At 46.7% G+C, this 16,545-nt stretch overlaps 1 protein-coding gene across 1 annotated transcript; it reads right to left on the bottom strand.

Annotated features, from left to right (window-relative positions):
• Positions 1–13,255: 13,255 nt before the first annotated feature.
• On the bottom strand, positions 13,256–16,545 carry TNFSF9 (TNF superfamily member 9). Its single transcript, XM_014843638.3, has 3 exons — positions 16,047–16,545; positions 15,447–15,477; positions 13,256–14,351 (listed from the first exon to the last, which is right to left on the bottom strand). Exons 1-3 carry the CDS (start codon positions 16,314–16,316, stop codon positions 13,882–13,884), a joined length of 771 nt encoding a protein of 256 aa, XP_014699124.1. The 5' UTR covers positions 16,317–16,545; the 3' UTR covers positions 13,256–13,881.

Genomic DNA, 16,545 nt, shown 5'->3' with positions numbered 1-16,545 from the left:
TGGGCCCTATAAGAGCTGGGTTTTTCAACTTATGTCGGATAGCTTTTCTGGGGGTCTCCCTGTTGCAGTTAATAGCCAGCAAAGCCAGATACTATGAGACTTGTCTCAGTTGTGCTGAGTCCAAAGGATGCTTATAGCAGGAATGTGTCCCCACTCAGGTCCCCACTCCTCCAGGGAGGGCTGCGTAACTTAGGTTTGCTCCTAGCTGGCTGTGAAGCTCCATGCTTCACGGAGGTGGCTTTTTTTCTCTCCAGAAAAGAATTTCTGCCTTTTCTGCCTCGGTCAAGACTGTCCCTTGGTGTGGGGGTTCTTTTTATCCAGTTTTCAGTTCTCTCTCAGGGGCAATTTTTCCAATAATAGTTGTAACCTGGTTGTGTTCATGGGAGGAGGTGAGTTCAGAGTCTGCCTATGCTGCCATCTTGACAGGATGTCTGCTCAGATTTTCTATCTCTTCATGATTCGATCTTGATAGATTGTATGTGTCTAGGAGTTTATCAATTTCTTCTAAGACATACAACTTATTAACATACAATTGTTCATAGTAGTCTCTTATGATCCTTTATATTTCTGTGTATCAGTTATAATGTCTCCTCTTTCATTTCTGATTTTATTTATTTGAGTCTCCTCTCTTTTTTTCTAAGTCAGTCTAGATAAAGGTTGTCAATTTTGTTTGTCTTTTTAAAGAAACTACCTCTCATTTGTGTTCATCTTTTCTATTGTTTTTCTAGTGTCTGTTTCATCTGTTTCATTTATTTCTCTCTTATCTTTGTTTTTTCCTTCCTTCTGCTAACATTGGGCTTAGTTTGTTATTCTTTTTCTAGTTCCTTGAGATGCCAAGTTGGGTTGTTTATTTGAGATCTTTCTTCTTAATGTAAATATTTATCCCTATAAACTTCACTCTTAGAACTGCTTTTCTGAATCCCGTAAGTTTTGGTATTCTATATTTCTATCTTCACTTATTTCATAATATTTTTATATTTTCCTTTTGATTCCTTCTTTGAATCATTGGTTTTTCAGGAGTGTGTTAACTAGTTTCCACATATTTGTGAATTTTCCAATTTTCCTCCCATTACCAATTTCTAGTTTCATACCACTGTGGTTGGAAAAGGTACTTGATATGATTTCAATCTTCTTAAATGTGTTAAGACTTATTTTTTTGGCCTAACATATGATCTGTCTTGGAGAATTATCTGTGTATGCTAGAGGACAATGTGGATTCTGCACAATGGATGTGTATTTCACCTATTCTATTAAATGAAATATCTTGAATATTCTGTTAGGTCCATTTAGGCTGAAATATAGTTCAAGTCCAATGTTTTCTTATTCATTTTCTGTCTGGATAATCCACTCATTGTTGAAAGTGGGGTATAAAATCCTCCACTATTATCGCATTGCTGTCTATTTCTCCCTTCAGACTTTTAAATGTTTGCATAATATATTTAGGTGCTTCGATGTTCAATTATATTTATAATTGTTATACCCTCCTCTTGTAGGCAACACATAGATGGGTCTTTTCATTGTTATCTATTCAGCCACCCTATGTCTTTTGATTGGAGAATTTAGTCCATTTACAGTTAGAGTAATTATTGATAGGTAAGGACTTACCATTGGCATCTTGTTGATTGTTTTCTTGCTGTTTTGCAGTTCCTTTCTTCCTTTCTTCCTCTCTTACTGTCTTCCTTCATGATTTGATGATTTTCCTTAGCGCTATGCTTTGATTCTTTTCTCTTTATTGTTAGTGTATCTACTATTGGATTTTGCTTTGTGGTTATCATGAGGCTTACATGATACATTTTATAACAGTCTGTTTTAAGCTGATTACAATTTGCCTTCAATCACATAAAAAACTCTATTCTTTTACTTCCCCCTCACCATATTTATGGGGTTTTTTTCCTGCTTTTTCTCCCCAATTCCCCCCAGTACAAAGTTGTATATTTTTAGTTGTGGGTCCTTCTAGTTGTGGCCTGTAGGACGCCACCTCAGCATAGCTGAATGAGCATAACCATGTCCGTGCCCTGGATCCGAACCAGCAAAATCCTGGGCTGCCAAAGTGGAGTGCACAAGCTTAACCACTAGGCCACAGGGCCGGCCCCCATATTCATGTTTTGATATCACAATTTACATCTTTTTATATTGTGTATCTATTAACAAATCATTGTAGCTATAGCTGTGTTTAATACTTTTGTCTTTTAACGTTTACACTAGAGTTAGGTGATTTACATACAAACATTACAGTACTGAGGCATTCTGAATTTCATTATATACTTAACTTTACCAGTGTGTTTTATATTTTCATGTTTTCATGTTACTAATTAGCATCCTTTCACTTCAGCTTGAAGAATTCCTTTTAACATTTCTTGTAAGGCAGTTCTATTGGTGACGAACTCCCTCAGCTTTTGTTTGTCTAGGAAAGCCTGTATTTCCCCTTCATGGCTGAAGGACAGCATTTCCAGGTAAATTATTCTTGGTTCATAGTTTTTTCTTTTAGTTCTTTGACTACATAATCGCATTCTCTCCCGGCCTGCAAGTTTTCTGCTGAGAAACCTTTTGATGGCTTTCTGGGAACTCCCTTGTATGTAATGAGTTTCTTTTCTCTTGCTGCTTTCAACATTCTCTCTTTGTGATTTTTGAGAATCTGATTATAGTGTGTCATGTCATGACTACATAATCGCATTCTCTCCCGGCCTGCAAGTTTTCTGCTGAGAAACCTTTTGATGGCTTTCTGGGAACTCCCTTGTATGTAATGAGTTTCTTTTCTCTTGCTGCTTTCAACATTCTCTCTTTGTGATTTTTGAGAATCTGATTATAGTGTGTCATGTCAAAGACCTTTTTGGGTTGAATCTGTTTGGGGATCTGTGAGTTTCATGTACCTGGATGTCCAATCTGTCCCCAGATTTAGGAAGTTTTCAGCCACTATTTCTTTAAATAAGCTTCCTTCCCCCTTTCTCCCTCTCTTCTCCTTCTGGGACTCCCATAACGCATAAATTGTTTCACTTGATGGTGTCCTGTATTTCACATAGGATTTCTTCACTCTTTTTCATTCCCTTTTACCCTCCGACTGTATAATTTCAAATTACCTGTCTTCAAATTCACAGATTCTTCTGCTTGATCAAGTCTTACGTGATGCTCTCTACTGAATTATTTCATCTCAAATATTGTATTCTTCGGCTCCAGAATTTCTGTTTGGTTCCTTCTTATGATTTCTCTCTCTTTCTCTCTCTCTCTCTCTCTCTCTGTTGAGCCTCACATTTTGTTCATGTATTATTTTCCCAGTTTCATTGAATTCTCTATCTCTGTTCTCTTGTAGCTCACTGAGCTTCCTTAAAACAATTATTTTGAATTCCCTGTTGGGCAATTTGTAGATTTCTATTTCTTTGGGATTGGTTACTGAAAAATTATTGTGTCCCTTTGGAGGTGTCATGCTTCCTTGAAGTCTTGCATTGCTATCTTCACATTTGTAGATGGAGTCACCTCCTCCAATCTTTACTGACTGGCTTCAGGAGAGAAATACCTTCACTAGTCAGCCCAATTAAGGATTCTGAGGCTTTCTCAGACTTTTTCTTTGGATGTGCACACTCCCCACTTTGTGTTCCCTCTTGGGGGGTGGGGGTGGATTCTTAAGATTCAATGCCTTCTCTCGGTCCTGCAAGCCAGTCCAGGCACTGAGAGCCTCTTGTCTGCTTTCCCTAGGGTGACACCCTGAAGTGCTCGAGCTTGATGTTTTTCTCCTTACTCACACATATTTATTGAGATGCATCAGGCACTGTTCTTGTTGCCTGGGATTCACCAGTGAACTTCAGTGAACAGAAATTCTTGCCCTCACAGAACACACACTCTAGCAAGTCAAAGGTTGGTCTAGCTGGTAGAAAGCTCATCCTACATACTAGACTCTGTCACCTCCTAGAACAACAAGATGAATCACCTCATTAAATCTTCCTAACAACTCTTCAGGGTAGTATGGCAGATGGTGTTTTCCAAAGATGACCGCCATAACATCTCCCATGCCAACGGGCCTTTCTGCGATTGGAACTTACCCCTCCAAAGCCAATTTCTCCACTTGTTGAATCTGGGAGGGCCCTGAAGAAGGTTAGCTCAACAGCAGAAGGTGAAAGTGACTTTTGAGTATAGTGTTGAACTGTTCTGGAGACTTTCACTTCCTCATTCTTGGAATCCAGCTGCAAGGCGAGCCCATGATGCTGCAAGAAGCCCAAGTCACATAGAGAAGACAAGGGTGGGTGCATCATTTGATACTCCCAGCTGAGCTGAGCCTTCACACCATCCAGCTTGGGTGAAACACACCTGTGAGTGAACAAGCTACCAGATGATTCCAGCTGGCAGTAATTCAAGTCACCTCCAACTATTTGAATCATCCTAGCTGAGCCCTAGACATTGTGGTGAAGAAAATAAGTCATTCCCACTCTACCCTGCCCTGACTCCTGACCCACTGAATCCCTGAGCATAATAAAATGGTTGTTGTTTTCTGCCACTAAGTTGGAGGGATTTGGTATGTAGCATTGTGTAACTGGTATACATTAAAAAGATAAAACAGAGCCAGTCGTGAATAGTGAATTGATGGGGGAGCTCTTTTAAATTGGGTATCAAGTAAGGAGATGGCTTTGGAGCTGAGGACTAAATGATGAAAAGCAATCTACATGGGAAGATCTGAGAGAGGAGTTTTCCAGGCAGAAGGAGCAGCCAGAACAGAAGCCTTGAGGCAGGAATATACCTGGCATGTATAGAAACAGCCAAGAGGCCCATCGTGGCTGGAAGAGACTGAGGGCGAGCGTAGGAGGAGGTGAGGTCAGGGGGGTGAAAGGGGAAAATGGGGCAAGATCTTATGGGCTGAAGTGAGGAGCTGAGTTTTTTTCTATGGGTAATGGAAATCCATTTAAAGTCACTGAAGCAGCCCCTAATGCTAACCAGTACTGCCCACATTTCTCCACTTCTATCGAGCTGCACAATCACCATGCAAGCCCAAGTCAACAAAATCTTTCTCCTAAAAGCCTCCACCAGCCTCCCAAATGTGTTCTTGCTTCCAATTTCTCCACCACAGTCCTAGCTTAAAATACTCCACTGGCTTTATACTGAAGGTAGAAAAATGTCTATGCTCCTAAATTCACACAGGAGGCCCTCATAATATCTCTAACCTCATTCCCTAACACTATCCACCTCACTACTCCCCTCTAACCACACTGGTTTTTCTGGGCCCCTAACATACCTGGCTTGTTCCCACCTCAGGGCCTTTGCACTTGCTGTGCCCTCTGCCTGGAATGTTTTCTTCCAAGATATTCCCCTGGCTGAATTTTCGCCATCATTCAAATCTCAGCTCATCTGTTTCCTTCTAAGAGAAGATAGCCCATGCCACTATTTAAAAACAGACCTCCTTCACTCTCTAGGACATCCTCCTGTGTATTTCTTTCATAACATTTGTGATAGTTAATTTTATGTGTCAACTTGGCTAGGCCAGGACACCCAGATATTTGGCTAGACATCATCCTAAATGTCATTGTGAAGGTGTTTTTTTAGATGGGATTGATATTTAAATCAGTAGACTTTGAATAAAGTAGATTACCCTCCATAATGTGGTGGGCCTTGTCCAATCTGTTGAAGACCTTAAGAGAAAAAAACTGTGGTTTCTGGAAGGAAGAAGGAATTCTGCCCCAAGAAGGCCTTTGAATTCGAGACGGCAACATCCACTCTTCCCCGGGTCTCCAGTCTGCTGGGCTGACCTGTAGGTTTCAGACTGACGAGGCCTCACAGTTGCGTAAGCCATTTCCTTAAAATAAATCTCTATCTATATATACACATCCTATTGGTTCTGCTTCTCTGGAGAACCATGACTAAGCACTTATACAATTTAAAATTATTGTATTTAGGGATTATCCAGAACAGAGATCAGCAACGTTTTTCTGTAAAGGTCCAGATAGTAAACCTTGTAGGTGTCATGGGCCATCCGGTCTCTGTCATAGCTACTCGACTTTGCCGCTGTAGCTTGAAAGCAACTACAGAAAATATATAAACAAATGATCAGGGCTGTGTTCTAATGAACCTTCACTTACAAAAACAGAAAATGGGCTACAGCTTACCAACTCCAGAATTAAACCACCTGAGAACACCAAGTCTTTCTTCCTTTTTTTTTTTTTTTTTTTGTGGTGATAAAGATAGACCCTGAGCTAACATCTGTTTCCTCCCCAAAGCCCCAGTACATAGTTGTATATCTTAGTTGTAAGTCCTTCTGGTTCTTCTATGTGAGAGCCCCCACAGCGTGGTTTGCTGAGCGGTGTGTAGGTCTGTGCCCAGGATCCAAACCCGGGCCACTGAAGTGGAGCACATGAGCTTAACCACTCGGCCACTGAGCTGGCCCCCCAAGTCTCTCTTCTTTACCCTTATTGCCAGCACCTACAAAAATGCTGGCACATTAAAAACCTTCAGTAAACATGTGTTGAATAAATAAATGAGTGAATGAAAAAGTATTCTTTAATCTCTCTCTGGCGAGTCAACTCCTTTGCACATTTGACATCTTTAAACTTTAATGAGCAATGGTATTTAATCTTTAAACTTTCATAATGTCCCTGAAAGCTTGATAATGGAGGATTTTACTCAGATTTCAAGGAGTGTCCTAACAGATTTTATTATTGGTGCTTTTAAATATCACTCAACCTAAAATAATATAAAACCTTTCTAGGGAAATGAGTTAAATCTATTCTGGGGTCTTTTGTTTGTTGTATTAGCTCTGTTTCTTCAGGTATCGGTTCTTTTCTGCGGTTGTGGAGTTTGGAATGTCTCGTTCATGGTGTTGATTTCGTCACATGCCTGGCAATACTTTGTTGTCTGCTCATTTTTGTGTTTGAAAATTCCAGTTCTCTCCTCTGTGCTATTTACTATAACTTGACTCAGGAGAGGAATACTGGTAACCTGACATTCTATATCCACTGATTTAGCCTGAGGGTGAAATATATCGTTGGATCTGTTTAAAAGATGGACCAGAGAATAGGGTAAAGCGAATCCACCCACCTTCCATGTCTTTTTCTATGTAATCACCTTGATAAATGCCCCAAAACTTCCTCCCATTTCTTGAATCCACTCATGCTACATTTGGAATTTCCTAGAACTGCCCCAGCCTCTCAGGTTGTGCTTCCCTCTGCTTTCATTCTTAGTCATCCTCATCTTGCCTAACTCATCTTAAATGAACGATTCCAATTTACATTCACAACATGGTGGGAGGAAGGAAGGGGAGACAGCAAATGACAGAGCAAATGGGGCAAAATATTAACAACTGGTGAATCTGGATAAAGGATATCAGGGTGTTCTTGGTACTCTTGTCACTCAAGCAACTTTTCTTTAAATCTGAAATTGTTTCCAAATATTAACTATTTTTTTTATAAAGCTGTGTCTATAGGCAATCTCAAATTCTTCACTTGTCACTAGTTTCTCAGACCACTCTGATGCAACTTGATCCACTCACGCCCCTGAAAGCAGCTCTTATAAAATCACTCGTGATTCTGATGATTCAAAATCCGGTAAATATTTTCAGTTCCATCTCAACTGACTCTCAGCAGTACCGGACACCAATGACCACGACTTCCTTCTTGAAACAGAGTCGTTGGAATCCGACTTTCCTCCTTCCTGTCTGGCTGCCGCTTCGCAGGGTTTTGGGCATACCTGACCTCCCACGGAAACTACATATATTGGAGTTCCTCGGGGCTTCATCTCAGACCCTCTTTTCTGCTACCTTGTTACTTGTTTTTCTAAGAGATCTCATCCTTGCCCAAAACGTTCATTCTATAAATATAGCAACAACTCTCAAATTTCCATCCCAGCCAAAGAGCTTTCATAGCTACAGAATCAACTCAATATTCCCACGTGGTCACTTCAATGGCACCTGGAAAGTCCACATATCCCAAGCTGGCCTATGATCTTCCAGGATCCCCAATCCGTAAATGCCTCCACCTTCTATCCAGTTGTATGAGCCAAAAGTCTAGGCTCCCCCCCTCTTCTCCATCTTGTCCATATTCAAAGCATGGCCAATGCCTATTCCTTCTATTATTTATTTCTTGTATGCATTCATTGCCTCTCCATCTTCAAAGCCAGCACTCCAACCCAAACCTCCCACCATCTCTCACTTGGGTAATTCCATGGGTCTCTTTGTCTCCACTCTACCTCCCATACAAACTCTTCACCCCTGCCAGATCGATCTAGTTCTAACAAGCTACTCTGGTTTCTTGTCTTCATAATACTCCATTGCTTTCAGGATAAAGCTTTGGGCTGGCATCCATGAGCCTGCATGGGCTGACTCCCTTATCCCCATCTCACACCACTCAAATCACTCTCCTACCTCTGGCCCTTTGCACGTGCCAGAACTCACTACCTAGGACTCACTTCCCCAAACCCTCTCTTTACCTGATGCACTTCCAACCTTAGATGCCATCTCTCCATGACCCTATCGATGTAATAATAACATCAGCTCCACGTATTGAATCAAGTGCCAGGCACTGTGCTATATAACCCTTTAGCTGACTTAATACCCCCAAGAGACACAAAATTTTTTCCAGTTTTACAATTGAAGACACTAGGCCTAGAGAGATAAAGTCACTTGCCCAATGATGCACAGCTTAGCTAGCACTGGCAGAACCAGGGCTTGAACTCAGCTCTGCGTGACTCTAAAATGCATGCTCTGCATGATCCAGCAATCCCACTTCTGGGCATATATCCAAAAGAATTGAAATCAGGATACCAAAGAGATATTTGCATTCCCGTGTTCACTGAAGCGTTATTCACAATAGCCAAGATATGGAAGCAAACTAAATGTCCATTGACAGATAAATGGATAAAGAAAATGTGGTCCATCCATACAATGGAATATTATTTGGCCTTAAAAAAGAAAGAAATGCTGCCAAATGCCACAACATGGATGAACCTGGAGGGCGTTATGATAAGTGAAATAAGCCAGTCACAAAAGGACAAATATTGCATGCTTCCACTTATATGAAGTATCTAAAATTTCAGCTTCATAGAAACAGAGAGTAGAATGGTTGTTGCCAGAAGCTGGGGGAGGGGAAAATAGGGAGTTGTTGTCCAATGGGTATAGGGTTTCAGTTATACAAGATGGATAAGTTCTTGAGATCTGCCCCACGACATTGTGCCCAAGTTAACAATACTGTACTGTGCCTTTAAAATTTTGTTAAGAAGGTAGGTTTCATGTTAAGTGTCCTTAAAACAATTAAAAAAAAACCATGCTCTGCTGACCTGTCTCCATGTCTTCCTCACTGTACTGCTCTCAACACACACATACGCACATGAGAAGCAGGTGCAAGGCTTGGGGCTCTTCCGCTCTGCCTCCCTCATTGGAGACTCATCCTACAGGGATGCTGGGATGGGAGGAGCTAAGAGCGGCTCCAGACTCATCCCCATCCTGGGCACCAGGAGTTTCCTGAGTAGACCAAGCCAGAGTCTGTGGGTAGCAAGAGAGGGACGAGAAGCAGCCTTGACTCTTTGCAGAAGGATTGGACAAAAGGGCATGGGAAATGCCCGCTGAGAAACCTCAGACTGGAAACGCCCCCTCCAGAGGAGTACACCCACTCTGATGGTGTGGGCGCGTCATGGCGCCATAACACCCCCACGTCTTATAAATGATCTTAATTCGCATGCTAACCCCTCATACAAGTCCACATTGCCTGATCCCAACCTCCAGACACCAGACGTGTTTTGGAATCCAGAATTTACAAGAGGCATATATTAGCCCCTCCAAGAGCTTCTAGGATAGCACTCAATAATCAAGCATATTCATATCCCTGCTTATATGAATATTCAGACTCAGGAATAAGTAACGACCATAAACACATTCACACGGGTTCGGTTAATTTGGGCTTCCAATGGAGTCATGCAAATTTTTCTGTTTGGGGATTTTTAGAGTCGTGGATGCAGGATTATGAAGCTGTGCTTGTCTTTACAACACCTCATCTTGGTGTAATTGCCTTTGTTACTTTATAAACCCCATCTTGGCAAGGGTGTCTTCCCAACGTCACAGTTGTGTCATCGTAACCCTCTCTTCTGTGAACTGTTGCTTCTTTGTAACACACCCGTGTGTCATTGTAGAACTCCGTCTGAATATTGGTGTGTCACTACTTGAGAATTCCGCATTTGCATTGTTTTCTTTTTGTTACAACTCCTTAGCACACCCTCCTATTTTCACTACATACTGTCTCTCTATTGCTGGCTTTGTCGATCAACTTTTCAACATCCCAGTTGTATCCCTGTGTTTTCGTAACATCATTTCTGTCTATTTGAGGCTCCCTCTAATAATAGTCAAAATTTACTGAGTGCTTATCAAGAGCCAGGCACTGTGCGCTGAGGGTATATTAAAGGTATCAACTTCTGCAACCTTCCGTATTGGTCTGCTAGGGCTGTCATAACAAAGTGCCACAAATGGGACAGCTCAAACAGCAGAAAATGTTTTTTTTTTTTTTTTTGCAGTTCTAGAGGCCAGAAGCCCAAAATCAAAGTGTTGGTAGGGTTGGCTCCTTCTGACGGCTGTGAGGGAAGATCTGTTACAGGCCCGACTCCTTGATCTTTAGATGGTCATTTCCACATTCACGTGGCGTTCTTCCTGTGTTTGCATGTGTGTGTCCATCTCCAAATTTCCCCTTTATACAAAGATGCCAGTCATATCGGATTAGGGCCCAGTCTAATGACCTCATTTTAATTTAATTATCTCTGTAAAGGCCCTATCTCCAAATACAGTCACATTCTGAGGTCCTGGGGCTTAGGAATTCAACATACAAATAGGGGTACACAATTCAACCCAAATTTTTGTGTATTCTATGAGGTCGCCTGGAAGTGACCAGGGTTGCAGGAAGTCCAGCTGTAGAATTCACACTGCCAGTCACTCTACCCGTTATTGGCTGTGTGACTTGGGCTGACCTCCCTGGGCCTCAGTTTCCTTGCTTGTGAACTGGGGCTAAAAATGGAATCATACCTACCTGATGGAGTCGCTGAAAAGCAGTCAGTGTGTGGGACCAATAAGCATGAATAAATGTCAACCGTGGTTATTGTCACTATTGTAGAATTCCATCTGCACACCTTGGGTCTTGGTAATATCCTACATTATGGGGCCCAAGCATCCTTACTGTGTCCTCCCAAAATTCACATCTTTCCTGGAACCTCAGAATGTAAGCTTATTTGGAAATAGGGTCTTTGTAGATATAATTAATTGAATTAAGAAGCAGGCATACAGGGGTTGAGTGAGCCCTGCATCCAATATGATCAGTGTCCTTATAAGAAGAAGAGAAGAGAAACAGACAGAGACACACAGAGGGAAAACGGCCACATGACAGGATGGAGGCAGAGATGCGAGTGAAGCAGCTAGCTGCAAGGCATGCAAGAATTACCAACGCCCACCAGAAGCTGGAAGAGGCAGGAAAGGATTCTTTCCTAGAGCCTTTGCAGAGGGCACGGCCTGGCTGACACCTTGATCTTGGACTTCCAGCCTCCAGAACTGTAGGATAATAAATGTGTGTTGTTTTAAGCCACTCAGTTTGTGGCACTTTGTTAGGGCAGACATAGGAAACTAATGCATAGGTATCTCATGTCACTGGGAAGAGGCAGGTCAGAAACTAGGTCGCTCCTCGGTCTCCCTAGAGCTCTGTGGTCTCATCTGTGAATTCCTGCACACCTTCCTCCTCTCCTCTCTCTCTGCACATGGGACATTCCACGCTTATCTCTCACATACACCTTCCCATTCCTGACTAATACCGTCTCTGAGGCCAGACCTGCCCACATTCCTGCAGAGGAGATCCGATTGGCCCAGCTTGAATCATGTGTCCCCCCGGTCCAATCAGCTGCACCAGAGGAGTAGCATCACCTGGTGCCAAGGATGCTATGCAAAACAGGCAACAACCACAGTGTAGCCAGTCACTGACCAATCAGATTTGACGCTGGCCCCTGGACCAAGAGTTCTGAGGACCACTCTGCCTCCATCAACCCCGCAGGTGCACTGGCTTTTAAGGCTTTGGATGCTGGGTCACAGGGCCATCCTAGGGGTCCAGAGGAAGCCTCCAGCAATGGGGGCAGGGAGTAACGGGCACTTGCCAACTAGTATGGGGCTAGTTTAATAACTTAATGACCGGTATGTCCATACTCATGGGTGTCAGCTCAGTGTCAGCTCTGCCCACTCAAGAGGGAGTAGGGAAGAAACTCTTTGAGAAGGGGTAGCGATGGGTCAGGCAAATGACATTTACCTCCACATCGAAATCTTCATTCCCCATCCCATACCCTCCTGTCTCGCCAGTGCAGGCCAAGCTCTCCCACCGCTGCTTCCCTCATCCCCATCCCTCCTAAGTCCCATCAAGGTCCCCGGCTCCATGGAGATTTCTGTCCACCCCAGCCCCTTTTGTCCTATGTCTGTAAGGAGCTAAGTCCAGCTGGTTTATATGGGCCAGTGGGCAGAAGAGCCACATGGCAGGGAAATTATGGGGCTGGGGGAACTGGCCCCATCTGGAGACAAAGAGGGACAGTGGTGTGCTGGTAAATGTTTAACAACCAGCTCTCTCTGGTGGGGGTGGGGGAACAAATTTATTGGCATAAGTGACGTGTAGGACGCAATTTCCAAAAATAAAACGTGAAATACTCTGCATTGCAAATTCCATACAATCAACTGATTCTCACAGACGGCCTTCTGATTGTTCCTCCTTTTGTACCCAGAGCCCACCTGTAATTGCAACTGACAAACGAGTGAAGGTAGGTTGATATTTTCCTTAAAGACTAAGAAGAAATGGAACAACAAAGATGGATGTCCGTATTCACTTGCTTGTCAACGACATGAGGCACTTCTTTGCTAAATCAGATGATGGTTTGAAAACTCTAGATGAGGACTTCCTCAATTTTTTCATGTGCTATTCACAAGGCAACAGCTACAGACAAGACACACTTTTAAGTCTGATCTCCATAATAACATCCTTTTCTCCAGCACTTTGAATATAGGCGATCAAGAAACAATAAATCACTTGACTTGGTTCCCAGGGTGTAAATACTCACCATGGCCAATTGTAAGTGGCCAGCGTGATGTCACTGAACGCACATTGGCCATCAATGTCCTGCAGAACAGCATTAGGCAGGATTTCCAGAACCAGGTATGACAGAGGCAAATCACAAATGAGAATAAATAACAAAATCCCGAAGGCATAGGGTAGTTACGAAGTCTCAAGATAACTGACATTGTCTGGCACAGAGTAAATAAATAGTCAATACAGAGTGGTCATTAGGTTTATAAATATTTTATTATACAGTACTTTGCACTATCTCATGCTCTCCCATCTGGCCCAGACACAAGGGGTTGCACACAATCAGTGTCAAGCCAGCTAGCTGACTGTCAGCTTGGCCAAAGCTGGGGTTTTTGTCTCTCTTGTTCACGGCTGTGTCCCCAACACCTAAAACAGTGCCTGATACACAGTAGTTGCTCAGTAAAAGTTGCATGAATGAATGAAGCTCACACAGCATAGAGCTACGCAGACCCCCAAAAGCTAGCCCGTGAATCCCATAGGGGGGCTGGGAATGAGTCTTTATTTCTCATATATTAACATAAATAAGGATGGGGGGGGCTGATGTTTCTCTAGCCCTGCACAGTGCCCAGCATGTGGCAGACGCTCAATAAATATAAACCGAATGGATTAATATAAAGTACACCGTCTGAGCTCAGGCTCAGAATAAATACCAAGAATGAGGCAGGGGTGATAAAGTGATCTGCAGAGTCCTCGAGGAGGGGTGAGCAGCAGGAAGTCCCTGCCCGGCCTGGTGAGGTAGAGTAGCTGGGCCCCATCACCAGGGGCCCCAACAAAGGCAGACAGGATTCAGTCTCCGTCCAGAGGGTGGTACCCAGGCCCGGTGTCACGTGGGCAGCGGTGAGGGGAGTCCAGCGGGGGCCACGCGGAAGAGGCCCAAGAAGGTGGCGCCTTGTGCAAGCTGCCAGGTAGGGGGCGCCCCAGCCGCCGCGGGCAGGTGGACGCTCAGCAGGTGGACGCTCAGGCGCTGGCCGGCGCCCAGATGCAACAGACTGCCCCGGAAACCGACAGCCCGCGAGTCCCGGGCCCCCGAGGAGGGAGGTGGCAGGTCCAAGGTCATGGCCAGGGCGGCGGCCCCAGTGCGCGGCGGCTTCAGGCGCAGAGCAGCGGAGACCGAGCCGGAGCCAGCGCTGGCCACCACGGGTTTCAGTTCCAGGTGCAAGAAGACATAGTAGACGCCGGCCTCGGCGACCACCAGCTCTTGCGTGCTCTCGTCGTAGCTCAGGCCAGGTGCCAGGGACACACCTGCCAGGCCCGGGTCGCTGTGCCAGCGCAGGAGCCCTTTGGTCAACCTGACTGTGGAAGGAAAGGAGGGTGCACTGAGCGTGGCAGCGGGACAGGGCGCATGCAGCCCTGGGGATGCGGACGGGGCTCTGAGCAAAGGTGGGGAGGGGTCTCTGAGGGAGGAAAGAGGTTCCCAGGAGGAGGTGGGGCTGGGGAATGAAAAGAGGGGATAGAAGGGAGGAAGGGAAGAAGGGCTTTCGAGAGAGGACTGTGAGGAAAAGAGAGGGTGGGGAGAGGAGGGGACAGAGGGAGAGATCCCTGGGACCCAGGAAAGCAGAAAGGAGGTGAGCAAGAGAAGATGCGATGATGCCATGCAGAAGGAGAGAGGCGAGTCTGACGGGGGAGGGGCTGAGGGAGGGGGTCAGAGGACTCCTAGCGATGGAAGGAAGGAGGCGGTTTGGAGACGGAGGTGTGGGTGATGGGGGAGCGGGGGAGCGGGGGAGGGGAGGGAGGCAGGCTGGGGGAGGGGTCAGAGGGAGGGTCACGGAGGCTGCCAGGAAGGAGGAAAATTTCATGAAGAAGGATTGGAAAACTAGGGGACTTTGGGGAGGGGGCGGGGGGGAGAGAACTGCGAGAACACTGAGAAAGGAAAAGGGACAGGAAGAGGGGGGGAGGAGGGGACTCCCGAAGGAGAAGAGAGGATGGGGAAGAGGTGTCTGACGGAGAGGAAGAGGGAGGGGGAGGGGTGGGGAGGAGGGTCTCTAGAAAGCGGAGGAGTAGAGGGGAGGGGAAGGGATGGAGTCGAGAGTCTCCAAAAAGGAGAAAGGCAGGGGGAAGGGGATGGGGGGGGGAGCGTCTCAAGAAAGGGGAGATGAAGGGAGTTAGGGGAGGGACTCTGAAAGAAGGAGGTGAGAGAGGATGGCGGGAAGGACCCGGATCTCTGGACGGGCGCGCGGCGGGATCTGAGAAAGCCCGGGTCTGAGGTGGGCACAGACGCGGGTCAGAGGAGGAGGACATCCAGAGAGGGTCAGAGTTCAAAGAAGAGCGGGGACAGCTTTCAGAGAGAGGGGAGAAAGGGTCAGATTGGGGGGGTCTCCCTCTCCCGGAACTCCTCCTTAGGGCCCCCCCCCCCAACCCAGGCTGTAGGAAACAGCGCAGGACACTCACCATCCTGAGCCACCAGCTGCGCGAACACGCCCTGCGGAGGGAGGAAAGGCAAAAAGTGAGTGGCAGCTCCCCCTTCCCGCGCCCGCATCCCCTGGAAAGTGGGGGGGTCCCCGGGGTCTGCGCAGACCTTGAGCCTTCGCTCCCCTCCAAAAGAACACACCCACACACACACACACCCGAAGGTGGCAGCCCAGCTAGCCCCAACCCGTGCCGTCTGCAAGGACAGCACACGGAGGATTCCGGAGGGAAAAGAGGACAGATTCCCTCCAGTGGCCCTTGGAACAGGGAAATCTTGGGAGGCAAAGGGGAGACCCCAGGGGTCCGGAAGAAAACTGAGGCTCTCCGGGAGTCCCCTCAGTAGTTCGGAGAAGTGCGCCGCGGGCTCCGCGATGGAGAAAGGGGTCCCCTCTGAGGCGCGGGATACAGATGGGCTTTCACAGGGGTGTGGGATGAAAAGGGCGCCCCCTGACGTCCTGGATAAAGAAAAGGAGCCCTCGGGGGGTCCTTCCACCCTTGGCCCCGGGGGTGCGGGATGGAGAAAGGGTCCCAGACGGGGAATAGGGGGTCTCCCCACGAGGCCCAGCTCGGAGCGTGTCTCACCTGCAGCGTGTTGGGGAGGCGGGCGCTGGCGTCCGGCGGCAGCTCGGGGACCTCGGGGAGTCTCGAGCTGGGCGCGGGGCCCGGGCTGGGGCCGGACGAGGCGGGGGCGCCGGGCAGAGCCCAGGCGCGGACCGCGCAGAAGGCACAGGCGCCGGCGAACAGCAGTAGCGCGGCGCTCACCGCCCAGGGCAGCGAGCGCCAGGCGCTGCCCGGGGGCGCCGGGGGCCGCTGGGCCTCGGGATCCGGGTTGGCGCTGGTGTTGGAGACCATGGCCGGCGGCAAGGGGCTGGAGCCAAGGTCGGGTGCTCCTCGCTTTATAGCGAATCCGGAAGCCCCACTTTCCGGGGCGGAGCTGGTGGGGATGCGGGCGCCCCGCCTGGTCCATTCCCGCGCGCCCCGCCCAGCCCCCTCCACCTTCCGTCCGAACTCTCCCTGACTTTCTCTCTGGATTTCTCCAACTCTCCGTCTCCTTTCTCCCTCTCGCCCTCCGTGCTCTGGC

Source organism: Equus asinus, chromosome 20 (assembly GCF_041296235.1).
Source record: "Equus asinus isolate D_3611 breed Donkey chromosome 20, EquAss-T2T_v2, whole genome shotgun sequence".
Taxonomy (NCBI): domain Eukaryota; kingdom Metazoa; phylum Chordata; class Mammalia; order Perissodactyla; family Equidae; genus Equus; species Equus asinus.
This window is presented reverse-complemented; position numbering and strand designations above follow the sequence as displayed.

Bases quoted from the DNA above. Each gene is read 5' to 3' on its own strand.
- TNFSF9 (XM_014843638.3), bottom strand. From the start codon at position 16,316: ATGGTCTCCAACACCAGCGCCAACCCGGATCCCGAGGCCCAGCGGCCC. The intron at 15,478-16,046 runs GTGAGACACGCT...CTCCCTCCGCAG, and splicing joins GCCTCCCCAACACGCTGCAG to GGCGTGTTCGCGCAGCTGGT. The intron at 14,352-15,446 runs GTGAGTGTCCTG...TTCCTTCCACAG, and splicing joins GCAGCTGGTGGCTCAGGATG to TCAGGTTGACCAAAGGGCTC.